Raw genomic sequence first — 26,172 nt, forward strand, 5'->3', positions numbered from 1 at the left:
CCATGCTTGGAGGGATGACACTTTTCACAGCTAACAGCTGTTTCAGAGTGAAAGATGTACCAACCCTAATTCTTGCATTTTTGTGCTTCCCGGGGTGAGCCTTGCTATGTCAAGGTGTTTCATTTCACCTATTTTTTTAAACACTTGCTTTTAGCTACTTCAACTACCTCCTCCCTTGAAACATGCTTGAGATGAGTGCCTGGGATCCTGGGGATGTCCATGTCTCTAATGCCCCCTGCCACTTTCTGTTACATCAGGGAGCTCTGTTTGCTTTGGATCTGTAAAAGGCCAACTGACCGGTCCTAACAGCTCATGTTCTGCTGATATCAGTTCTTCTCGAGAGTTTTATTTGCTCCTGATGCTGTGGCTATACAAAGTCTAAACTGCAAACTGAAAAAAAAACCCAAACCAACCCTGCAAAATAAAGTAAAACCAAACACAAAAGCTGGATTGTCTGATGACTCCACCTCTCAACCTTGCTCACTTATTTATCTGGCCACAGAATGAAATGGGGGTTGAGGAGAGAAGATTTAAATTCTTATTAAAATCAGGAGGAATGAGGAAAAATGATCAAAGCAAAGACTGCAGCCAGGATACGGTGCTGGAAGTGAGAGAAACTAGTAGAAACAAAGCCCTTCTGGCCCAAGCAGCATTGCTACCTAATTCTCCCAGATAGACCAAAGCCTGGGACTTTGGCCGGTGCCAGGTGGCTGCACAAGCGCTCTGCAAACATACAGTGCTGGTCTGCAAGGGCTGAAGAGCCTGAGCCAACAGCTTACGGTCAAGGAGCCACGGAAGGGTCTGAAACCCAGTAGCACTGGGCTGGTGGGTTTGGGAAGGAGCCGACGTCCTCTCTCCAGCCCGGAGGAGGTCTGGAGGAAGAAGTCTTCTGCAAACCTGAAGTTATGCCCTACTAAAGGCCTTTCCCTCCTTGAGTCTCTCAGCATCACCCTCCCCACTTTTCCCCCACATTCATGCAGCAATGCCAACTCACATCATGGACAATCTGTCTCGAGAAGGACCCTGAGTTTTACTCAGGAAGGTGCTTTGCTCTCTGCCAAGCCGAGGCACTTGCTCTTTAAATTCCTGAACAGACTCCTACATCTGGTCCAAACCTGTATCTTGTTTCCCCCACGCCTCGTCCACCTTCTGGACGTGTCTCCACCTCATCCACTCCAGTGCCAGGAGTGCTTTGGCTGAGCTGCAGGCCAGGGCTGAGAGCACCCACGCACGCCGCTTCGGTATCTGCTGGATCATGGTGAGAACTTCCCTTTGGGTGCTGGGTGCAGGAGGTAATGCTGCAGGATCCTGAGACCTAATGACTGGCTGGAGGCGGGAGGAGCAGTAAATCCGTTCCAGAGCAACCCACAAAGAACAGCTGGAATGTAGAGCACAAACATGTATGGGGAAATTCCTTTTAGAAATGGGACTCTCTCACTTCATTCAGCCTTGCAAAGATATAAGGGGGTACATGAGCAAATGTCACTGCCCTTTCCTTGCAAAACAAGGTCTGCGTGTGCCCAGATCTAGACAGGAATACTGCCTGGGCAGGTTACCTGTTTTAATAGCGAGCTCCAATCTTCCCTGTGGGAGGTTGGCTACAAATCCTTTGCTCCTGGCCTGAGATAGCCATGCTCACTTGGCAGACCCCCATCAGGGAGAAGCCCGGTGCTGGCGCTGCCCAGCAGCACTCCTGCAGAGCCAGGGCATCCTCTGGGAACAGGGCTGTGCCGCGAACCCCCTCCCTGCTCAGTGCCGAACCGAGGATGGGGAGCCAGGCTGAGCAGCCAGGACCCGCCGTGTGTCTCAGACCTGCTTGTGACCACGCGAGGTGGCTGGATGACCACAGCATCCCTGCGCAGCCCCAGGGAGACAGATAAATCACAAGAGCCCTCTCCTCCTGTTGCAGAAATGCTGCCTCCAGCCCCAGTGCCCGGAGAGATGTGCAGGCTTGGAGAAGGCATGGATCTTCGCTAACACTGTGCCTTGTTCCAAGGCATGCTTGCTTATTCAAAGCATTTTAGTCTCCTCCATCACTCCCACCTTCCTTTCCAGCATCTTCTTCTGCCCTTGAGAGTGAAGGATGGGTCACAAAACAGCACACAGTGGTCACGGTGAGGTGGGAACTAAACAGCGCGAACAGTGCATCTACATGTAACCACAGAAAGGCTTAAATTCAGTTTTCCCTGCAAGTGCTTATAGGCAATAAAAAACCCCCCAGCCTTCTTTTCCCATTGCTTAACTGGAAGAAACGATGAGGAACAGGAGTGAAGACAAACCGGTTACCATTCCTCACCACTTATGCTGAAAGAAAATTAAGCTTTCCACTACTCACTGCACCATTAAACTGCAGAGCCCACCGCCACTGGATGGTGAGGAGATCCGGAGAGTGAGCGAGCTCAGGAAGGGGCCCAAGAAGCTCACAAAAAAGATCTTTCCTGGCAGCGACTAAGACCGATGGCACAGCCAGAGAGGGAGTCTTGTACTTACCGGCTTACACTCTCCCGCAAACACCTGCTCCTGCCCACTGCTAGAAGTAAAATACCGGGGTAAATACCGGGGTAAACAGCTCTTCGGTCTCATGTCATGCAACACATATCATTGACCTATAGTTATTGGACTCCTTTGGTCCAGCATTAGTTAACTCTCATTCCTTTCTTTTGTGGGTTTTTTTTTGACTCAGTTTAGCTCTAACAAAGCACAGTTGGGACAGGGATTAGATTTTTGCTGACTGTTTTTAAACAGCATTTATTGCCAGTTTATTGAAATGGCGGTCCAGAGTCTGCAGGTTGCCACCTACTTTGCTTTGTGCTTCAGGGACTTAAAAGTCATCAAAGCGAAGGCAGGTTCCCAGAAATCACACATTTCTCTTCATGCTGTGGGCAAGTGTCTCCACCTCCTTCACAAAGCAAAGGCACAGCTCCTCCTGCCATGGCAGAGCCACGCGTTGGACAGCCACCAGCAGCCTCACGGCTCCTTCCACAGCCTGCAAAAATTAAGAATGGTGCTGAATCAGAGCACCGGGGGAGGCACAAGAGAGAATGCTGTCTTCTGCCATTATAGGAACAGAAGACAAAGGAAGACACGCAAGGGGGACAGTTGTCAGGCTGGTGGACACCAGCCTAGCTGCACCACATGCAGGGTAGCAAAATGGTGTATGCAAACTGCGTTACTGAACAAGCTCCCACTCTCATCAGGAGATGCAGACAAGCCTCGGGACAAGGTGCCAGTCTTCTTCTGCTGAGGCTTAATTAAGCTCTTTTGCCGCTGACCTCTTTCAGCCTCTTGTCCCAAGGTTCTCCCTAGTGCCCTCAGTGCTTCAGTTCTTCTCTGTCGGCTCTTGTGACCATGCTGACCGGCACCACACCAGCAGGGAAGTCTAAGACATTGTGTAAGTGGTACAGGAGGTCTCAGCTGAAAAAGATCACACAGAACATGCAAAACAGGAAAATCTGATGTGCTGGGCCAGCAGTGACTTTCAGATGATGATCTGTGTTGTAGGAATTGTAGACTGGAGCTGCTGGACCAGAAGAGACCATGATAACATGCTGCTTTCAAAGTGACTTTTGATGGAGAAGTTTGAGAGCCACATGACTGCTAAGACCAGAGAGAGACCCATGCCTTCACCTTTCAGTCAGGTGGAGGTTAGATCTGCTTTAGGAGAGACAGATAGGAGTATCTGATGGGATTCAGAATCTCCATCTACGTTTCCCATACCCCAGGAAAAATCCTAGCTATCTCTTCAAGCTAATCCAGATGTCTAGTTCTGTAACACCATCTTGGGGATTTTGGATCCCAAAGGGCCATTGCTAGAGGGATGGAGGACCCTTACTGTTTGCTGGAAGCTATAAAAAATTGCCTTTTTCTGCAAATCACAGGCAACGGGCCTTTCTGCTATTTGCAGTCTTGGGAAATGTAAGATGGCCACATTCAGAAGAGCCTGGCCTTCTACTAAGGTCTATCACCCCTCTGACAACTATCTTCACAGCCACTCTAAAGAGTAGTTCATGGGCTTTTGACAGGACAGACGATGCAGGCGAAACTCACCCATGAATGACTGGGACAGACGTTCCACTAATTGCTGCCCCATAATAAGCCAAACACCTGCAGCTCAGATGAGGTGGGGGCATGAGAAGACACACCCACAGACCTCTCCTCTGCTTTCTTCCCAGACGGAAGGCCAAGTACTGCACATGGTTTGGGGAATGTTCAAGAAACCAAAATATCTTGCTCTGGCTCTGCCCACAGACATCACCATGGATGCATCCAGACCTCGGTGAAGATTACCAAATAGCTTCCCAGCACAGTGTGGTTAAAGGCTGGCCCCAGCACGGGACAAAGGATCACATCCAGCCTTAGCTTCCTCCATTTAGCAATGAATTCGGTGTGGTAAACCTAGAAGGAAACACAGAGGAGATGACAAACGTCTGTTGGACAGCAGTGACAGATAATGTCTACAGCATGGGAAAAGGAGGAAAGAAACTTCCCTGGCTACAACTGGAAAATAAAATATAATCTGAGCTGTGCTTTGAAAGAGCCAATGGATTTTGTTCTTCCACCCTTAGTCTCCTCTCAGAATACCAAGTGCTAATGACCTAGACATTAATGCTAGGTGGGCACTTCAGAGCTGATTTCTTCAAGTAATAACCCAGTCCTTCCTGTGAACAGTTTTGTCTTTGAATTTTACTGAATCGATCGACACTTGTTTGAAAAATTCTGTGTAGCTGCCTAAAAAGTCAAATTTCCTAAGTGTTTTGGAACCTGAAGAATGCAGGAGACATGAATTCAAAATATTTTCACAAAACCTTCTTTCATTTTGCATGAGGATACAGGTAAGACAGAGGAGCAGCAGAGGACAGCTAGGCAAGCGGGAGGGCTTCCCCCCAGCACGCAGGAGGCACAGCTTCAGGCTTGTGCTGTAGATCTGAGATCTAGATTTGTCATCTGGTTTACCACAGCTTTGCTGAGCATCACGCGATGAATGAATCCATCCTCAAAGAGCTGTTCCACTTTGTCTTAGTAAACAGACGTGGATGGGCCACAGTATGGTGGCCTCTGCAGCCATATTCTGGTTACAGGGACACGTTTGTCTGTGGACCTGCCCCTTTTCTGCACAACTCCAAGTTCTGTCTAAAAGGATCTTCCACATCTCTCACAAAAGCCCCGGCTACGAGGCTATTTTTCAGTCTGACCTCAATTTCCACCTGCAGTCAGAGATCTTTCCTGCTGAAAGTTCAGCAAACAAGATGGGTTTCCAGGAAATACAGTCAGTGTATCTAACCTGATTATTTTTTTTTTTTGTCTGAAAGAAAAGCTGATAGCTAGCCAAAAGTTTTGAATCAGCTCTTGTTTGCAGTGGATGAAAAAATGTGAATATGGCTTCACTGAAGAAAAACAATTCAAAATTTCTCTGAGGCAAACAAGCCTTTTTAACAGTTCTCTTTTGGGCTGTTTTTTTTTGTTTGTTTTTTGTTGGTTTTTTTTTTTTTTCTGGGGGGGGAGAGGAATCTGTTTTTATCTAAAAAAACCCCAAACCCATTTCCTTCCAAACACCCCTGTCAGCCCAGTGGCCATGCATTTTTGCAGGAGTTTTTTTTCTTTGCCCTATAATCTGTCAGACCTGCTGCAAGTGAGAGTGCACATCCATCAAGGGAGCAGCACCGATGGTGCAGGCTGGCGGCACGTTTCCTCTGCGGGAGGGATGCAAGGGTGTCCCAGGGAACACCAGGGCACCAGCACAGCTCCAGTTCTTCAGCCTTGCAAAACATCAGCTGAAAGGGGATACAATTGCTCTCTATAAATAGATCAAGGACGAGGGAGGCAGTGAAAAATACCCGAGAGGAGAGGTGCTATTTAAGCTCAAGGACAGGAATAAAATGAAGATAACCTGGACGTGAATAAACAGCATGGGAAATATGAAGGTTTCCAACCATCAGAGCCAGGGAAAAGAGGAGCTGGCCAATAAAAACAAATGCAAACATAAAACTCAGCTGGTTTTAAAGAGGAACTGACCAGTTTGCGGGCAACACTGGACTTTGCTGTCCAGGAGAATGCTTCCTCTCCTGTGTTGCTGACCCCAGATGAGTTTATATGAAATCCACCTAATCCAAAGAGTTCACAACCACAATTTTTGACTCCTAAGGCCTCTGCTTTATAGTTCAAGCAAGATCTTCACTCATGACAATAGCATTTAATGTTTGAAATTAAGGATTTTCACCAAGACACAGAAAGAAGAAAAAAATGAAGCCTCACCTTTAGTGGCTGTTGTTATGCTCTTTCTGCTTAGAAAACGCAGGGCAAAGGATAATCTTTCTTCCCCACCCTCCCTAACTAAAAACCTCTATGTGAACATCTACTGCCTTGGCCTCTTACCACTTCTTGCAAAGCATGACTTTGAAAGAAAAGCCTAGCTGCTTTATTTCCAGATGATCCATCTCCAATCCTGAATCCGTCACAGAGCTCAAAGCAAACTTTAGGGATCTCTCACTACATCTAGTAAAGAAAAAAAAAAAAAAAAAGAGAATAAGAAAAAGATCACATTACCACCACTGCTCCATGCTGATCCCAGAGGTCTTTGGCAGACCTGGAAAGGCGACAGAATTAATCAGCTTTGGGACTGTGGCAACAGAAAACAATTAACAAAATGCACAGACAACCCATTGTCATGGAAACCCTGTGACCCTTCTGGGAACAAGCTGTAGTATCACCCAGCTGACTCCCCTGGGTTCACACACGCTTACAGGTACGTCAAAAAAGCTTACATTAAAAGCATGCCACCATGCCTAGGCACTCTGGCATCTAGACAAAGATCATGGCAGTCTTCTAAATTCACTTGCTCCCGATTTGGTGTGTCTCTGTCTCTCCTGGAAGGGCAGATACTTCACACCACACTGCACCGGCACGCAGAGACCTCTGCATTAACTTGGCCCATGACGTTCTGGGTACCAGAATCTACCTGATGGGGAAAGTAGCCCGTGTCTTTCTGCGCTGATCATGGAGACATGCTGGCCCTGCCACAATGTGGATCCTTGAGCTCTTAAAGTAACCTCTAGCTGCATAGCCCAGGGTAACACTGTGCTAAGCCCAGGTGGTGCTGAGGCAGCACATATTAATCTGGCTCAGCATGTGCTGCACAGCCCCTTGGCGGTGCCAAGTCCCATGGCCCACGCTGAAATGGGGGGTTTACTCACAAGCAGTCCACCAGGTGAGCAGCACCACCCGAGAAAACCCCTCTGGTGAACAGCTCATCTACCATGTAGTTGATCTTGGGTGGTGCGAAGGGAACAAGCTGCAAGAAACCCATCCCTGTTCAAGAGGCAGCAAGGACAGATGACTCACAGAGCCCTCTGGGAACCTCACCCTGCCTCACTAGTGAGGTCAGTGGGAAGTGGTGGGAAGCTCGGGTCTTGCTGCTGGAGGACAACAGACCTCATTTTCAAAGGGACCTGGGCTAGCACCATCTGCCCGCTGTTCTTTCCCATCTCCAAGGCATTAACACATATTGTGGCCTGGTACAGGCTCTACTCCTCCACATATTAAAGAAGAATGTTTAGAGGTTTCAAATCACCAAGTATTTTTAACTCATTTGCATCACTGGAACAGCTCCCACATAGAAATCCCCATTGGTGGAACCACAGAATAATCTAGGCTAGAAGAGGTCCTTGGGGGCTCCAACCCCCTTCTCTCTTACTCACCAAGAAATCTGTAAACTGCATTGAACAGCTGTGTGGAAACTGTTAGGAGTTTGACATTTATGGGAGAACCAAACATGACAGAAACCAGTGCTTTAGAAAAGGGGTGACTCAGAAATAACTGAAGGTCATTCTCCTGCCTGCTGGGCCAGAAATGTAAGCAAGATCACCTTGGTTTGGGAAACAAGCTATCACATTTGCCTTGCTCTTCATGATCCTTGCAGCAGGGAGGGATGGTCCCTGTTTTATGGGCAGCAAAAGTCGAGATGGGAAGTGACTTGTCCAGACTTTGTAAGAGGCAGGATAACAGCTCCAGGCAACCGTGGGCATGAAACCCCACCGTATGCCCTGCATCCTGGAGGAGCTTCCTTGCTTGCTGGATGGCCTGTTTCATGCTGGACAAGGACTGGAAGTAGCTGTTTCCTTCATATTACACAGTGCTTTGAAGTGGTGTAAACCTGTGAGAAGCCATCGTGTGAGACGTACAAGATTGGACCGTTCCCAGGGCTCAGGGAAGCAGCAACTGAGGTCTCCTGGGTTGGAGGAACGGTGGGAGCAATGGGCCTGGTGGAAAGCAGTGCTGCCCAGGACACAGGTCTGCCGCAATGGCCCTTGGTTTGGTGTTTCTGACACCACCTCCTGACATGTGAACATGTACCAACTTTACGATAGCAGGTGTGACAGCACTGGTACAGGCCACATGCCTGGGGTGGCTACAGACAGAGTTCAGGGCCCTGTTCCTCCAGGGTAACCGACTGGTCTGTATTTTCTGGGTGTCAGGGTCAACTGAGAGATCCTAGGACCTGAGCCCGAAAGACACGATCAGATTGCAGAAGCAGAGAGCTAATGGCAAAAGGCGATGATTTCTTAGGTCAGTGGCTGTTAAATCAGGCTCCCTAATTAAAGGTGTGGATCTGCCAAGATCTCAGTTTGTTGTGGGGCAAATGGAGACACGGGATTGCCTCTGAGCCTTACCTCTTCGTCAAAGGGGATGGGAGGGGGGTCCAGCTGGCATGCCTTGCAGAGCAGTGCCTTCATGCAGAGGGCCAGGCTGTCCGCATCTCTTGCCATCAGCCCCAGCGTCCCCGTCTCTGTAAGCACAAAGGTCCTGTTGCTGCCGGCGGATGGGCTGGTGCTTTCTCGTTGTTACTGGTAGGGACTCAGCATGGAAGAGTTTCAGTTGTGCCGGAGAAGAGGCACTGAGGAATGAGTGTAAGGTGCAAGAAGTAAGCAAGGATCCCAGCAGGGACAATCAGCGGGTCTCAGAGCAGAGGCAACTGACCAAGGCTGACCTTCTGGGCTAGGCTTCTGCAGGCACAAGGCCACGCACGAGAAGCAAGGACTGCAGCGTTCCTGCCAACAGCAACACTGCCTGGCAGCAGCTGAAGCCAACAGAGTCTCCTGGAAACATCTTCAGCAAAACATCCCAGGCTTTGGGGAGGCACATCTCAGATTTCTCACTGCTATGCATTGCATTGCCTGAACGGGTATTGCTTCGGTTCTGCTCGGCTTCAGCTAACACTTACCACCATCCAGAACAGAATAAACGGTGCAAAAAGGTAATAGCACAAGGCAAGCCCTGGTGTAACAGATTGCCGGTTTCGCAATTTGCAAAATAAAGCACGTTTGCTGTCATTTCAGCAGTAGGAGATGTAAGCAGGAAAGTTTGACAGCAGTAACACATCATCTGGATGGGTTTACTTGATTTCATTCCTGTGATGGGAGGAACCACACCCAGATTGCTAGGAGCTTAATGGGAGAAGCAGATTAGCAGCAGCTCTTGCTGTAAGGCACCATGCAGAGTTGCAGATGTCCTATTTGCCCACAGTCAGCATTTAGGAGGGCAAAAGGTCCTGTGAAGACTTGACACTTTCCAGGCTAGGAAGACTTCCATGGTCTGTAAGCTGCTAGGTGCTACAGACAGTTTTTATCTCCTTCCACTGGTGCATCTAATTCCTCATCTGTGCACAAACCAACTCAGAGAAACAGAAAACTCTTACAAGCAAAGAAAGGACTGGAAAACACCTGAAAAGGAGATGACCCTGTATATTTCCTTTCAGCTTCCCGGCCAGGGCTATTAAAACCTGAATAAATCTTTGCTGTTTTAACAGATGGAGGTCATCACATGTTGTTAACAGAGCCCTTCCACAAGGGAACAGGCAGGTTAGGGTGCTAGCTTAAACCTGGAGGAAACCATGGACACTGTTGCAAAGTTTGATGCACTGTGGGGGACACTTTGCAGTCTCCACGGTGGGTGGAAGAAGACAACAGATGCTGAGATGTACCTGATCCTGTTGCCTGTGGGTTTGAGGCCGCACAACCCACAGAAGCTGAACAGCAGGCGGGTGCTGCCAGCTACATCCGACCCGATGCCCAGGATGGAGTCTCCTGTGATCGGAGCTCCCTCCTTTCCCAAGGAGACAGAAGTACCTCACTCACCTGCTGATCTTCTCCCCAGCTACGACTGCAGCAACCTCATCTTCAGCCAGATGCTGAACCCTCTCAACCACCAGAAGAGGATGAAGGTGCAAGCAGGACACAGTGACTTTAGGATGGCAGCATGGAAGGAGCTATATGAAGATGCCTTCAAGGAGTACGACTGCTTTGTGTCATTTTCAAGCCAAGCCCCTTTGAAAAGCCTTTTGGCAACCCAGATCAGAGGGTCAGCACTTTTGGGAAATCCCCTTTGATGGGCTGAGCTCTACCTGCTCTCCAGTGTCTAAGCCGTCCTCCAGCCAGCACAATGCAAAGAGGTGGACCACATCACCTCACCAGCCCCAGGAGCTGCCCCTTGCCATGGGTGCTCCCCACCCATGGGACTGTCCTGTGGCTTAGTGTGGAAAGGAGGGGCTGAAAAAATTAAGCATCTTTCAAACCTTGAGGGTCTGCAAGCCCATGGGGAAGTAACAGGGAATGCTTCTGAAAATTCACTGCCAAGATGCAAGGCAACATTGCTATATCTGGAGAGATGCTGGCTCTGCTCCAGGCAGTAGAATAGCAGAGTTTATAGGGAGGCTACATCCAGGGTAATCATTGCTCTCCGGCAGAGAGATCTTGTTTGGGGACCGAAAGCCAGCGATCGTGCTGCTGTCGTGTTACCTTGTGTGTCACGCCCCATGGGATTATTCCTGTAGCAGCAGGGAGGATAGCTCGGGGCAGCAAGACCTGGTAGAGAAATTGGTTGCTGACTGGAAAGGTGAGGAGGATCCTCTCTGTTCGACCAGGACAGAGAGCAAGAAGAGCCAAACAACTCAATGTGGATGTCACCAAGCTCTCCCTGCTGACCATGGGGATGTGGTCTTCATCACCCCGTCCCAGCTTTAAGTTTCAGTGCTGCCATTCACACCAACCTCCCCCTGTCCAGGCCGGGCTGGGAGCAGCCTGCAGCTAGCCCTTTGTGGCAACCTCAACTCCCTAAAGCCACACAGCAGCTTTGGCCCTGCCCAGTGCACTGTCCCACGGCAGCGGGCCCAGCTCACTGGAGGTCTTTGCTCAGGGCTTCCCATGAGGCATTTTTACTGGTTCAGGTCCACTGATGTCTCCTTTGGTTGGGGCTCCTGCACCCTGCTCTCCGTGTTGGGGCGGTGGCAGTTTAACAGAGCGAGGCAGTGCTTGGCTCTCCAGGAGCTTGGCATAGGTGGTGTCGCCTCTCCCAGACAAGCTCCTCCAGGGTTGAATTTTAAAAAGCAAATATATCAACCCTGACCAGCATTTTCTGTGTGGGCAGGGAGCACCAGCAGCTGCTGAAAAAACCCCACCCAAGCTCTTCTGCGGCTTGCCTTTACATAGCATTCAGTCCTGGGATGCTTGGAGCTCTCTTCCTTTTTTCAAAGCCTGCTGATACGAGAACCAGGGTCCTGGGAGCTGCTTTCTCCTAGGCTGGGATAAACCTCTCCGCCCAGCCCTTGAAAGAGGCCCCCAGCTTTTGCATGACTCTTTACGTTAAAAAACCAAACATAAATCCTGCCAGAGCTTTGTTACAATCTGCTTGCAACATTGCCGCATTGGGAAAATGCTTTTGCATTGTGGCATCCCTTTCTGGAGTGCTTTCTGAAACCTGCCCGCAGCAGCCGGTGCTGCCAATCCTGGTGTCAGCGCTGCCAGCAGCTGGAAAACCCGGCACAGCCCCGTCTGCCACACACACGGGGGGGGGGGGGGGGGGGGGAGGGGGGCATGCAGGGCAGGCTGCCCAGCTGGCTATCCGACCCTGGCACGCTGCTTTACACGTGCAATACCATGAGCTGAAAAACTTTGAACATCTGCTCTGAGGAAAGCAGGAGTGGGTGTGTGAAGGAGACGGGAGTTAATGATCACCCCGGACTCCCCCGCCCATGGCATGCAGGGTGCCAGCCGCCCTGTGTGGTGGGAAGCAGTCCAGCTCCCTCCCTGTGTGCCAGGCTCTGCAGCCAGGCTCAGCTTTGACCTCGGATTGCTGGTCTGCAGCAGGGAAAACACCAGATTTCATCCTCAGGGAGCTGAATACAGAGGGGAAAATCCCTTTTCCTAAAGCACTCCAAGCAGGAGCCTGAACACCTCAGACAAACCCAGTCCCCGTGCCTCAGTTTCCCCACATGTAACAGAAAGACCCTGTTCTTGCACTTCCCTGAGGGAAGTTGGAAGGGTTATTAAAACCACCACCCCACCCCCCGCCCAACAAACACTGACTTCAAATACCAGACTTTCCGATAACAAAAAATACTGTATTAGGACAATGACTGGACGTGCTCCACCGCTGCAGAGCTCGCCTCGCTTTCCCCTTGTGCCCCAAAGCCAGCAGCCAGCCCAGCCACCAGCACATCCTCACGGAGGGGAACAAGAGTCCTGCGGGCGAGTCACCCCAAGGGATGACCTGCGTTGATGTTAGCTGGCATCCTGCTCCAGGCGAGCCCCGGGGAGTCAGACGAGCCCGTCTGTCTTCAGGACGAGGGTCTCCACCTCCTTCATGAACCTGAGGCACAGCTCCTCCTGCCACGGCAAGGCCACACACTGCACAGCCACCGGCAGCCCCACGCTGCCGTGAAAAGCCTGTGGCACAGAGAGGGGAGTGGGCAGGGAGATGTCTGGGCGAAGGGATGGGGATGCCTGTGCCCCTGGGGAGCCTGGCACCACTCACCTTTGCCAGGGTCCGGTCCCCACCAGTCCCGAAAGTACCCCTGGTAGCCCTTCAGCTCATCCTCATCCTCGTCTGTCACTAACGTGACTGGGACCACGCCGGTGGGGAAGTCCAAGATGTTGTAGAGCATGGTGTAGCTGACTGCCACTGGGGGAGAGGGGGGAGCTTGCAGTGCCAGCCCGCTGCAGGGAAAGCCTTCACCCCCTCTGCATACGCCAGCTTCCAGCTAATGGGGCGCCTGCACTGGGGACTCCAGGGCTGCAGGATGGAAACCTGCCCCTTGGCTCCCACATGCTCTGGGGGGGTTGTTCTGGGTGTACCCCACCAGCTGGGGCTGCAGCTGCCCCAAGAGCCGAGCTCTTCCCACGGCTGGCCGGTGCCTTGGGGACGCGAGGGGAAGAGGCGGCAGGCTTTGCACCGCTACCGGTGGGGTGCTGCAGCAGCGGCACGCGGGAGCCCAAGGTCCTCTCTCGGCAGTCCTACCTGAGAGCTTCCCAGGGTAGCCGATGCCGAGAGCCGGGCCCAGCATGGGACAAAGCATGACGTCCAGGTTCAGCTTTTTCCATTGGGCGATGAACTGGTGGCAGAACTCCTGACGGGGAAACGCACTGGTGGTCAGTGGGGTGGACACACTGCCCCATGGCTGCTGGCTGAGGCTCTCCTTGGGTGCCTTCACCACCAGCAGCCATCAGGCTACAACAAGCCTGACCCCACTAAAACGCAGCGACCCTTTGCTGCTCGGCCAACAGCCCTCCCAGTGCACAAAGCACCCTCTGCCCTGCTGAAGCTGGCGGTGGGGAAAGATTTGAGATTTGAGTGCAGGGGCACATGGCAAGCCAGGGCACGGGCACGGGTCTTGAGGAAACCAGAATGGGAATAATGGCAGGTCTGCTGCAGCTGATGGCCTACATCTTTGAGTGTAGGAGTAAAAAATTCAGGTCTGATTCAGGATCATGAATGTTTCTATCTGTCATTCTAACCTTTAAACATGCTACGAATTTGTACATCCAAGTGAGATCTGTTGAGTGGTGATGTATATTGCTACCTCACATCACCAGTGACTCGATCATCTCCCAACCTTGGAGGGGACTGAATCTGCCTCTTCCCAGAGAGAAATAAAACAGAAAATATCTAACTCCAAATTGCAATACTTTACCTCAATTTCATGTTGAAGACTCCATACTTCATCCACTGTACTGAAAAAGGAAACAAAACCGATGAAAGGCATCACGAGGCGCTGCAAAGAGCAGCTTTAGGGGCAGGGCAGAGCATCAAAAAGCACAAGTTAGCTCTGCTCCTGGGGCTGCAGCCAAGGGAAGACTTTGCCAAAGTCCTGGTTTTCCTCTGAAGGGCTGGGGGTCTTATTTCTGCTTCTGCCCATGATGGAGGGCTGAAGACTACAGGTGCAGTACTGCTTTGGCCTGACAAGTGTCCAGCCCTGTTACTGCAGCTGTGCTGAGAAGGTGCAAGCCCAGGCACATCGCTTCTCAAAGGCCAAGCTGTGTGAGGTGGACTGATCCTTTGATGTGGGGACAGATACCCTGCCTTGGAGGCACAGCACGAAACACACCCTGTCTGCTATGGGATTTGAGTCCTTTCTCACCACTAACTGCTCAACGCTGACATCGCAGCAAGGAAGAGCAAGCCTCCTTCCCTGTGCCTTTACCTTCTGCCTGTCTGATGGGGTCTCTACCTCATGGCATGATGCATGCATTAATCAGTGCTGAAGCCAACACCGTATTTCACTCCCACAAGCTTCATCCAGTTCCTAAGCCAGAGGCTGTGAGCCCCTGCCCTCACTCCTGTCCCCAGTACTGGAACAGTTGGCCAAACCCTGCAGGGTTATGGTGTTGACATAACCTGCTCTCAGTTTGCTCCCACCCTTGTGTTTTCTGCCCTGTATTTTCTCAGACGCGTGCAGCTGGGGCAGTGCCCCCAATGTAGCAAACACTGCTGCTCTCCAAAAGAGAAACCCAAATCTTCACACATTTGCTTAGGCTCAGATTTACTCACTTTGCTCTCATACTTCTTAAGATACTTGAAAATCGAGGCATCTGAGAAGGAGAAAGTAAAAGAAAGAAAATATTTCACATTAATCCTAGCCCTGTCCTCTGAAACAGCTCTGTCACAAACACAAACTGTTGACTCAGTGCTCTGGCAAGACTAGAGGATTTTCCTCAAAGTGGGAAGAGGATAAACAGAAATAGCATCATCACTCCAGTTTGAAGATGAGTCTAAGCACAGCTGTAAAGCAATGCCTAGAGACTTCTCAATGATAAAGCCTTACTGCAATGGGAAAGAAGTAATTTACCACCTATTGCTTAACTCCATCTATGCTAGAAAGAAATGGACCTTACGAAAGGTTTGGCAATCCAGGAGAGGACAGTTTTTAGCCAGTTTGGTGACTTCGCCAACCAGAATAACAGCCCCATGCTGCTTTTCTCCAGCTCCCCTTTGCTGAAAGAGAAAAGTGTGTTTAGCTGAGCAGTGTTAGGAAGCAATCACAGTAGATCAGCTTTCTGATGTTAGAGATGCCCTCTGAACAGCATCTCTAGGTGACAAAAAGAGGTTTACTCAATTGCAAAAAGAAGAATGGGCTCTTCCGATTCTCACAGTATTTATAGATATCAGCACCCAGTTTCCTTTCATCTGTCAAGGCTGGTAACAGTCCCAGAGACCCAAGGTTCAGCTGACTTGCTTGATGGTAAGCTCCCCAGGAAATCCCAGTGTCTATCAGCCACGATCTACATCCAGTAGATCTGCTGCCTGTACCTGGATGCTAGCCACACCCTAGGGGGGATTTTCAACAGAAAGGCACTGATCCCACCAGACCATTCCAGGTTACACTTACAATTTCTTGAGAAAGGATGCACCCCCATCCGCAAACATTCCCCTGATGCAGAAGTCAAAGACCATGTGGTCCACATTCGTGAGTTCAAAGGGCACCAGCTGGAAGGACAACAGAAGAGGAGTCAGTGGCACAAGCAAGCCGCGTGGGAGAAGCCATCGAGGGCTGGCAACGAGCTAAGCTGGACTGAGGATTTCCTGACAAGCCCTCGGGACAGGGCCAAGCACCTGAGGCCACCACGTCCTCCCCATCCCATCCATCCTTCCCCCAAGGAAAGTTTTCCCTTTGAGGAATAACTGACAAGTCAAAAGATACAGCATGGGCTTGGCCTCCCTGCTGTCCAAGCAGCCCCAAGGCACAAAGGTCCCCCCAAAACTGGCAGTGGGTGACAGAGAGCATGAGTCTGCGCTCCTCACTTCACTCCCGATCCTCGTGCAAGGTAAGGGGAAGGCGTGCAGCCATGACCACATCTCACAAGATGACTTGCTTAAATGGCAGAGAAGAGAAAGGAGACAACCTCTGCACAGCCCCCAGAAACCTGAGACCCTAGAAGTGGGTCTGGGTCAATAGGAGACTGCTTGGCTATGAAAGATCTGCTGTCTGCAACTGCCCTTCTATTTTCTCCTTAGCTCCTCGATTCCAGTAGATCTGTGTAACTGCTTGCCAGAGGATATGATGCAGAAGAGATTAAATTGGCTTGAGGATAGACTAAACAGACACTTGGACAAGAGCTCATCACAGGCACTGAAGAGAGATGGTCCATCAGGCTCAGGAAACACGCTGAGCTGACAGTAATCACACGCCACCAGGACTGTGAGCACTGCCTCAGGACCTGGGTTGTACAGCACGCAGCACAACGTGCATCTCAGCCGGGCTGGGAGTAAACACCCAACTACAGACAAGTCATACGGCAGCATGTCTGCTCCCCAGCACGTGTTATGGGTGGGTTCCCTTTTGTGTTCACCTAAAGAGCACTGAGGTCCTGCTGAGAGGATAAATCAAGTTGCAACATGAAAAATTCCTCTTTTTTCAGAAGCTACTATCTACTTTCATCAAAGCTGAGAGAAGCTGAGTGGATTCCAGGCTCCCTTTCCTTGCCAAATTTTCAGGACGTTCACCCACGGGCCCCAAACAGTAGGAAGGAAGAATAGATGCAGCATGACCACTGGGTTCACACAACATCCTACCGTGTGGCCAGCATCCTCCAACAGCTTCTTCATCTCCCGAACTGCACGTCTCATGGCAGGGCTTGGCATGGTGAAGAAATCCGTTTCATAGTAGCCTATGTGGAGGGGCTGCGTGCTGCAATACACCTGCGGAGCAAGGGAGAGCGCCAGCTGGAAGGATGTCAGTGGTGTCAGGAGCCAGCAGTACACCCATGCCGCAGGCGAGCCTGGAAAGCAGCACTTTCTCTCGCCCACCCACAGGTTTTGGAGGGCTCCCATGACCCGCTGGTGTTTTCAGCCCAAGCAATGCCAGCTCTTCTCAGAGACCTTCGCCCCCTTTCAGGTGCTTTACCTCTTCGTTGAAGGGAAGGGGGGGCACCGTGCTGTCCAGGCTGAACATGTCCTCACACAGGAGCGCCCGCATGCACAGCGCCAGGCTCTCCACGTCTTTTGCCATTGGCCCCACAGCTGCGACCACTGGAAGAGACCAGAAGAGAGCATTCAAGCAGGGGGTCTTTCAAGGGCACGTCCTGCAAAAGCAGAGCCTCTTGGCACACATTTTGACTTAGTCTAGTGTTGGCAACAGTTCCCCTTTGAGAACTGGGCTGGGGATACCTACAGGTGTCTTCCCACCAACAGGCCTATCGTTATGGACCCAGAATTGTTATCCATCAGCACGTGCCCTGATGTCTCCATTTCATGATTTATAAAATTAAACAAAAAGCTTTGTTGACCATGACAACAAGGACAACATAAGACACATCCTTTGACTGCTTATCCCACCTCCCATGAAGCAGTGGCAGACAGCAACCTGGGGGTTACAGGGTGTGTCGAGGTTTGTGTTACACAACCTGCTCCTCTCGGCTTCTACATACTCTGTTTTCTCAGGATTCATGGTATGGGGGTGGCTCTCTGAAAGAGTCCCTGAAAGGGAACCTGCTTCTCTCTCTCTCTCTCAATGTATTGGAGAAGGTCCACCATGACCAGCTGAGGGTCCTTCTCACCCCTGCCCTGCTGCCCTCCCTGGGGGACAACCATCAATTCCTACCTGCCTTCTGCCCCAGGACACTAGGAATTACTCCTTTTTTACTGCAAAGAAAAGAGACAAACAAAAATACAGCAGCTGAGTAGTTTTCGTTGAAGGAAAAGGCTTTAAGCAGTAGCAAGTAATGAGGAAAACACTGGCCTCCCTTTGCAGATGCAGAGGCTGGCAGAAGGAAGGGTCAAGGGGAAGCCCAAGAGAGACCCAACCTAGGCCAGAATGATTTATGCCCTGTCAGTCAGGAACAACCACCCCCTTCGCACGCAGATGGGGAGATTTCCCCGTCTCCGATTCTGGGGGAACCAATGCTTCCCTCCATACAGGCCCCAGAAAATGTCCAGGCAGCAGGGAGAAGTGAGCCCCTCCCGGTTCCTCCCAGTTCCCCCTTGCCCAAGGAGTAAGGGCATCCCAGCACAGTGGTCGGTAGGATGGTGGGTGGGTCTCACCCAGACACATCACTGCATTACTCTCAGTACCTGAGTCTGTTCCCGGTGGGTTTGAGTGCACAGATCCCACAGAAGGCAGCGGGGAAACGCAGGCTCCCTCCTACATCTGTCCCAAAGCCCAAGATGGATCCACCTCCTCCTACAAGTGCCCCTTCTCCACCAGAGGAGCCTCCGGGGCTTCTGGTGTAGAGTAGAGGGTTGAATGTCTGACCAAAGATTAAGTTCTTGCAGTCATAGCTGAAAAGAGAGATTGCAAATGAGAGGAGTGTAGATACCTGCTGCTGTGGACCCCAGTCACTACAAAAAGACCTTCAGAAGGTAATTAGATAATTTGCTAGTTGTTACATTGATATCATTTAGTCTAAGGGAGCTTCCCAAAGCTCCCATGAAGACCTCCAGCCTTTTCACAGCAGTCCCAGGACCTGATTCTCTTCAGCTCATTTCAGTGTCATCACACCTGCCCCAGTAAGATCCTCTGGCAGCACAAATACATCAAGCCTCCTGGAAAGCCTCCCTGTTCAGGTGGTCCCAAGTGACACTGGGCATCTAAAAGCAGGCCACCTGGAGCTGATCCAGGCCCCTCCTGTGAGGCAGCATTGCTATACCCCTGCTTTGGAACAGGCCAAACGCCAACTGCAGCAATCTCTGAACATTGGACTCTCCTAGGAACCAGTGCAAAATCCGATAATCTCTAGGGCAACCTCTCTGAGTGGCTTTTTGAACAACTTGGTCAGTCATTGTCGTGTCACCTTAAGGAAGGCATTTCGTACGGCTTGGGCAACAGTCCTCCATGGAGGAGCTTTGCCAGAGTTCACTTGGCAGGACACAGAGACACTAGCAGGGTGGCTGTCCGGCAGAGCACACCTGACCTCACCCTGCATCACTGACGTCAAGAATGGTGTTGCCAGATACAACAGGAGGTTTGGGGGCAGGATAATTTAAGGTCGTTAGCTTAACTAGCTAACTAGCTTCCCCTTCCACGAATATGTGTTTGTATTGTTACAGTTAACAGGACCACCTCTGAGGGGTTAATTGGAAAAAAAAAAAAACCAAACAGGTGATTTAAAACCACCCAGCACAGTACAGAAGGGCACTGATTTGTCTCCTTTTCTCCTCTTTTTTTCATTTGGAACTAAAGTTAATTTTTGTCCTTAGTGTAAATGTGTTTACTTTTTAAAGTTCAAAGTTAAAGACATAAAGGATGGGGACCAGGTGTTGTTATTTTAAAAGAACTGGGGAAATTAGAATTAGACCTGAGAGAAACACAAGTGCCCACCTACCTGATGAGGGACTGGGGAACATTGGTTTTGACAAACGGAATTGCCCCCTGTCTCCTGAGCACCTGCACCAACACGCTGTCCTCTGCCATGGGTTTATTGAGGTTTTTTATAAATCCTAATGTGGAATCATGACCCTGGAAACACAGGACAGTAAGGTTTCCAAATGGAGGACTGCACTTCCCCCCTGCCTCCATACTTTTATTTATATATATATATATATATATGTATGTATGTATGTAAGCAGGTGCATGCACCTCCAACAACCCACCCCCCACGCACACGTCGCACAGCGTATTGGCAGTAAATCTCACCAGCCTTTTCTGCTGGCTTATATGGCAGACAGGCAGCAAACCCCACCGCCTGCCAGGGCAGGCCAACCCACATCAGCTGTGACAAAGTCAAGCCCGATGCTGAGGTTAAACCTCCCCGTCGCCAAACTTCAAACCACGGGGATCTCAGAAGACACGCGGTATCGCGCCGGCGGTACCTGGCAGTTGATGGAGTCTTTGATGCTGACAGGCACCCCGTAGAGCAAACCCAGCTTCCCCGCCAGCTTCGCTTTCCGGAGCTGGGTCTCACTCTCCTGCAGATACTCCGTGATGCAGTTGGTTTCGGTGGCGATTTGAAGGGCCTTGGGGAAACCCGACAAAGCCTGTGGGTGAGACACAGCCCGCCGCGCCGCACAACAGCCTTCTGTTTTGCAAAGGACATCTGCCTCTTCCCCCTCTTCCCCCTCCCCATCCGAGTCGTTGGTATCAGGGCAGCCCTTTCTGCTCCTTTCAAAGGTATTTTCATGCCAAACTCCAAAACATTGTCCAGACACGGGGGACCACAGCACCAGCTGGTGTGTAACGAAGGGAGGCACTCAGCCCAGCAGAATACCAAAGGCTATTCTCTTGATTGAGCATCTGGGGTGGCATAAAATGGTAAGCCCAAAGTGTGAACCCAGGAGGTGATCAGAGCATCGTGGCAAAAGTAGAGAATGAAAGCGGACACCAAGCCTTTGGGGTTTACCAACCCATTTGGAGATAGAGGCAAGACAACAGCCATGCTCTGCAACTTCCCTGTAGCTATACCCGCCCCTTGGAAGGTACGGGCCCCCCTAGGAATGTATGGGTCTCCCCAGGTGCTGAGCTTGCTGCTCCAAACCAAGCTGCGAGCCATGGTAGCCAGATGCCCAGGTCCCCCCTCGCTCACAGAAAAGCACGGAAGGGCCCAGCACGAACCAGCGGGCAGTGACATCCCAGCAGCACATGAACCAGGTTTGAACCAGCATTTGGGCTTCTCCCCCGAAAAACCAACCAGCCCCATCACGGGTGAGATGCTGCCCTACCACCCTTGCTCCTCACCTTGCCCACGTAGGAATAGAAGACGTGCTCTGGAGGAAGGGAGCCATCCCGGAGTTTCTTGGAGAGCTCCGGCAAAGGCAGAGAGAGGATGGAGACCATGCTCACGGAGGGGTGCTGCGGGAAAGATCCAACAGGCAATGGCACACCTCTGCCTCAGCTGGCGGGCTCCTCCGCTCCCCATGGCACCCACCATAACCCCATCCAAAATAAAATATCTGCCAAGTGCAGCTTTTGCCTCGGGACCGCAATCCTGCTCCCCCGGCAGCAGTGAGCTAGCCGGGCTTCCCACAGCCTCGCCATCCCCGCCAGACCAGGCTCACCACATCTAAGAGAAACCTTTTTCCTCTCCCAGGGGAGGTCTTGGCCAGGCCTGGGGGAACCACTGGGTGACCGCTCTCTGCTGAACCGCGACGGGAATTGGGGGCACATTCATGGACATCGCTCCAGAACGGAATGGGACACGGTGCCCTTCTCGTGGCACCACCCAGATACCCAACAGGGAAGCGCCCAAGCCAGGGAGCCCCTCGGCTGAGAGCTGGGGTGGCATTTTGGGGCCAGCAAAGATTTCCTCACCACCTGATAAATACTATTGAGGGAAAAAACAAAACAAAACAAAACCAAAAAAAAACCAAACACCCAAAAAAAAGCTCCGAGCTTCCCCCTGCCCCAGGCTGGACTCTGGACCCCAGCCTGCCACAGCCCGCGCAGCCCCACGGGCTAGCAGGAGCACGGCGTGGGCCAGCCGGGTTTCAGGGCCGTGGGTCTCCCGCTATCCCCCCGCCTCGACCGAGGCGGCGGATGGTACCGGGAAGCCCGAAGAACCGGGCCGGCCTTTGCGCGCTGGCGCCTGCGCCGCCCGTTATCCCCCGCCGCACCGGCCGCCCCCAGGAAGCGCTTCCGCCCCATCCAGCGCAGCGCTGCGCCGCCGCGGGAGGGGGGGGCATCGGGGTGGAGGGGGGGTGGGCGTGCATGCGCGTACAGATTTAGAAAGGAAAAAAAAAAATACACCGAAACGCCTGTAGCTCCATACGAGGTGCCGGGATGGCGCCTGGCAGCCCGCTGCGCCCGGGCTGGGGCGGGGGGGGGGGAGGCTGCGGCGGGGGGCTGAGCCGCCTCCGCCCGCCCGGCGCCGGGCGGGCGGAGGCGGCTCAGCCCCCCGCCGCAGCCTCCCCCCAAAAAAACCCGGTGGGGGGTGGAGGGGAGAAGCGCGGCTTATGGCACCCACCTGCTCCCGAAAGCGCTGCACGGCCATCTGCATCTGCACCAGGCTGCGCTCCTGCCGCTGCCGCGCCTGCCTCACCTTCTTCCACAGCCCCCGCCGGCGCCGCCATCGCAGCAGCAGCAGCAGCAGGCCGGCCGAGCCGCACAGCAAGGCGGGCAGCGGGACCCGCATGACGGAGCTGTCGCCCCCCCCCCCCCCCACACACACACCCTCTAACCCCCGGGACCCGAGGGGACCGGCTGGCTGCCGCGGCGGCGGGCGAGCGGGCGGCCAAACCGGGGCAGGAGCGCCGGGGGAGGGCCGGGCTGGCTGCGGAGTGGCTTAACCGCTTCGCTGATTTGCGAGCGGGGAGAAGGAGGAGGAGATGTGGGAAGAGGAAAAGCTCCGGGATGAAAACTCAGCCCTCCCTGTGCTGGGTGGTCTCTCTCTGATACGGTTTATTTGCTTTGCCGTTCCCCAGGTGAGCTTTGATCCCCCTGTCAATTGTTCCACCTCCCTGGGTATGGCCTTGGCTCGGAGCATCAAAAAAAGCAGGGAGGGGGGTTATCCCAAAGACACCCGGCTCCCTTAACGTTTCCTGAAGCCAAGCAGCTGCGTGGGAAAAAGAAACGATAAATGTCCCCGCCTAGGCCCGGCAGAGCCCCCTGCATCGCTGGCAAGTCGGGGTGTGCCTGTGCTTCGGGAAGTGCTGTGGCTTCCAACTCCACAGCCTGGCATCCCGGTGCAGGTAGGGGAGTGCTTGCCAGGGCCTTGCACTTGGTCTTGAGGGAAAGTCCAAAATAATTTGTCGCCAGCCCCACGTGGGGTTTGCCCTTAAAAAACTTTCACTGCTTGCAAAAGTTCATCAGCCATCAAGACAGCCAGTTTAGATGCTGCCCACAGGACTCTGGAAAACCTGTTGGGAAGGGTTTGGGATGTCCTCTCTCCCTCCCTGCCTCCCAGCAGGACGAGCTGTGCCCAAGCCACCCCTGGGTAGGTGCTGAGCTACAAAATGTGATGGAGTTACATACCTCCAGCCCTGATTTTGCTGGCATTATTTCTCAGGCCACTGGCTTTACTTCAACCGTGTGTACACAGCATCCTGGCGCTCGTTGCTGAAGGGTAGTAAAGCCTTGGATATACTCAGTCCTCACTGAACTTGTGGCCTATAGCTTCTTGCTCTGTATTTGGGGATGAGCAGCTCCCTGTTATCTGGGTCAAGGAAATGACAAGCAAGAACAGCCTTTTTTCCCCACTTTTTTTTTTTTTCCTTATTTTTTTCTCCCCCCCCCCCCCCCCCCCTTTCAGACTGTGGGGCTCAGAGGATTACACAGTAATGCAAGCTGCCAAGGGCACTGCAGTTGTACGCATGCAGACTACTCGGGGCACAAGGAACTGCAAGGGTGGTGGGGGTGTCCTTGCAAGTGAGCCAGGAGTATAGAATCCACTCAGAGTTGGGGAGAGCAGGTGCTGTGATCCCTGCCTGCTCCTTTCTTTCTCACGCTGGAGGCTTCACGCTCTCCTCCACTGCATTGGTCTCACCCTATGGCAGCACAATACCAAAACAGGGCTGTTTCTCTGCATGGTGTGAAACCAGGTGCATTTGAAGTCTTCTAACAAGAGAACAAGAAAGGTGGTGAAGTTTGGAGAAACAGAAGTGAAAAACTAGTTCTGGTGGAAGACAAACTTACTTCTCCAACCCTCTTCCCCCTAGTTTAAACCCTGCTTAAAATCTCTCATGCAAGAATAATTTCCAAGTTCTGCGGTTCAGCTTGGCAAAACCAAGAAAACAGAATATGACATTTATGCCTAGAGCACCTGTGCCTCTAGGAGCTGCTGCTGGAGACACCACCCCCCCACCCCCCTCCTTCTCCCCTCTCCTGGGCAAGTGTATGGGGGTGAATAAACAGTGTTGAGGCATCAGGCAGGACAGTGGCAAGGCTTGGATCCCTGCTGGAGCCAGCCAGCTCCAGGAAATTAACCCAGGACATGGGAAACCCCAGAATGCAGTGGGTCTCTTCTGTGACCCACCTCCATGCAGAGATGGGCCAGCAGATGGGAGAGGGCAGAGAACAGGGGGGTTCCAGCATAGGCAGGTAGTGGCTGGGGACACCCTGTCCAGGAGGATGTGCCTGGGACCACCAGAAGTAAAATGGGTCTGGCCTTGCTCCCTGTGGGCCGGGGTGGGGGGCCAGCTGCTGGCTTGTGGAGCGAGCGATGCCCCACATGATGAGTGATGCCCTGATGTCCCTTTGGGACACTGGTGTGTCCTTGCCAGATGAGCAAGTGGAGCTTTTCTGCTGTTATGTCTCCATAGGACTGCCTATACGCTGCAGCAAAGGGGGCTTGAAACTTGGGGTGCTGGAAAAGAGCATGGATCCTGCCCCTGCACCTCCTCCACTGCCTGGCAGGGCTGGAGCCTATGGCTAAGGGAGCTGGAAATGATCAGCTGGATGTGTTAAGGCTTCCTTCCCCATAGCCTAGACCCCTCCCTGTGTCCACAGAGCTGTGACTGGGTGGGAACCCCCACAACTCCAGAGATGCTGTAGCCCTGTGGTTACCAAAGGAGTGGCAGAAAGGCGTCATCTTCTGACCATGACACATCATGCATGATCAGCTGAACTGGCTGGCGCTGAAGAACCAGCTAAACCCTGTTCACCTGACACCAGAGCAGATGCTGAGAGCATGATAAACACACAGCAGTGTCTTCCTTAACACTGTATCCTGTGTCTGTGGAGCTGTGGCTTCTCAATCCAGAGATTAAGTTTTAGTGACTAATAGCTGTGTGCTCGTGTAGATATTTCTGGTGTGAAGCAATCTGGTTCTGGCACTCACAGCGTCCTGCAGCGGGGAGATCCACGGTTCATCCACGTGCTGCAGGGAAGCAACAGCTCCTGTTTGCTGCCCTCGGCTGATTTCATTTGCTGCCCCTTATTTCAGAAGAAGCAGTAAGAAATTGTCTGCTGGTCAGCCGGCAATGTATACACTTCTGTTCTTCCATTTCACCCTACGGCTTTTAGACTCTTTCCCAGAGGTTAACAACCTGCTCCTGCCACCAGGTGCCAGACACCAGCTTCCCAGGTCCTGGCCCTCTAAAGGAAGACCCAAGCTTCATTTACAACAGCCAACAGTCCCTCTTGCTTCATTTCTCCTCTTCTTGTAGGTTCCAGAGTCTGGAGTGGGATTTGTCACCTGGAAGGTGAAGCAGCTCCACTCAGAGCTGGAGTTTAACCCCTGCAGGAAGGCTGCCCGGCAGCTCAGGCAAGAGGCAGTGTCATGTGGGAGCAATTCCTTTCGACCCTGCAAAAAAATCGCATGCTTCTGCCAAGTTGTTCACTCAGTGACACCTTTGCTGTCCACTTTGTAGTCATCTCTTCCTGTAGAAGGTGCTTGTCCTCCTCACTGATTGAGCTCCAGAACTCTGCCAGTGGGAGGGCTGGTCACCCTCAAATCTGCTTCAGCGTGGAATATCTGAGTTACTGTAAGCAGACTGAACACATAGTTTGTACCAGCTTTGTGGAATCTGTTCTGAAGCGGATTAGGGAGTGCTCATGTACTTGTTTTCTTCACCAGCAGAGTGGAGGAGGAGCTGACCTGGAAGAGGACCATGACCACAAACTCTTGCTCCTTGTATACCAGACAGCTGTTGTGTGGTAGCTTGATGGGGAATAAGGAAAAGTTGAAGAGATCATAGCAGTGGGGTCCCTAGGATCCAGGGGACCCTTTGAGAGATCCCTAAGATTGCTGAAGGCATCTCAAGCAAATAGGTTAAAGCCCTGAAAACTGCCTTTCTATGCAAAAGAGAGAGTGGGGACTTATTTCTTGTAGTGCCTGTGTTAAAGCAACCTAAGTCCAAACAGCTTTGCATTACATGTGAACATTAAAAAATAAGGAAAAAATAAGAGAGAAAGAAAATTTAAGTGGGTAAAATTACTCCTGGAGTTGTTTTACACAGCTGAATGAAGATAATTGTATTGGCAATTGTGAGTGATTACAGTATTATCTGCCATCAAAAAAGTTATTTTTTTGAATGCTA

General features: G+C 51.9%; 1 protein-coding gene and 1 long non-coding RNA gene across 3 annotated transcripts; both read right to left on the reverse strand.

The window, feature by feature from the left end:
* Positions 1–10: 10 nt before the first annotated feature.
* Positions 11–6,413, reverse strand: LOC129785261 (uncharacterized). 2 transcript variants are annotated; one of them, XR_008749035.1, is made up of 6 exons: positions 5,621–6,413; positions 4,048–4,395; positions 3,273–3,414; positions 2,801–2,986; positions 2,491–2,530; positions 11–1,378 (listed from the first exon to the last, which is right to left on the reverse strand). It is a non-coding gene; the product is annotated as an uncharacterized LOC129785261 (long non-coding RNA). The 2 variants fall into 2 exon arrangements; XR_008749034.1 differs by having other exon boundaries at positions 11–2,530.
* Positions 6,414–12,370: 5,957 nt separating this feature from the next.
* Positions 12,371–22,374, reverse strand: LOC101912225 (fatty-acid amide hydrolase 1-like). The gene is given in 16 exon segments (XM_055815563.1): positions 12,371–12,716; positions 12,805–12,822; positions 12,824–12,951; positions 13,288–13,396; positions 13,961–14,000; positions 14,818–14,858; positions 15,162–15,261; positions 15,656–15,753; positions 16,840–16,965; positions 17,171–17,295; positions 17,867–17,907; positions 18,337–18,543; positions 19,587–19,720; positions 20,074–20,217; positions 20,936–21,049; positions 22,161–22,374. Coding segments are annotated over 16 exon segments (1,722 nt in total). The 5' UTR covers positions 22,329–22,374; the 3' UTR covers positions 12,371–12,587.
* Between the last annotated feature and the right edge of the window lie 3,798 nt (positions 22,375–26,172).

This window comes from Falco peregrinus, chromosome 10, assembly GCF_023634155.1.
Source record: "Falco peregrinus isolate bFalPer1 chromosome 10, bFalPer1.pri, whole genome shotgun sequence".
NCBI classification, from domain to species: domain Eukaryota; kingdom Metazoa; phylum Chordata; class Aves; order Falconiformes; family Falconidae; genus Falco; species Falco peregrinus.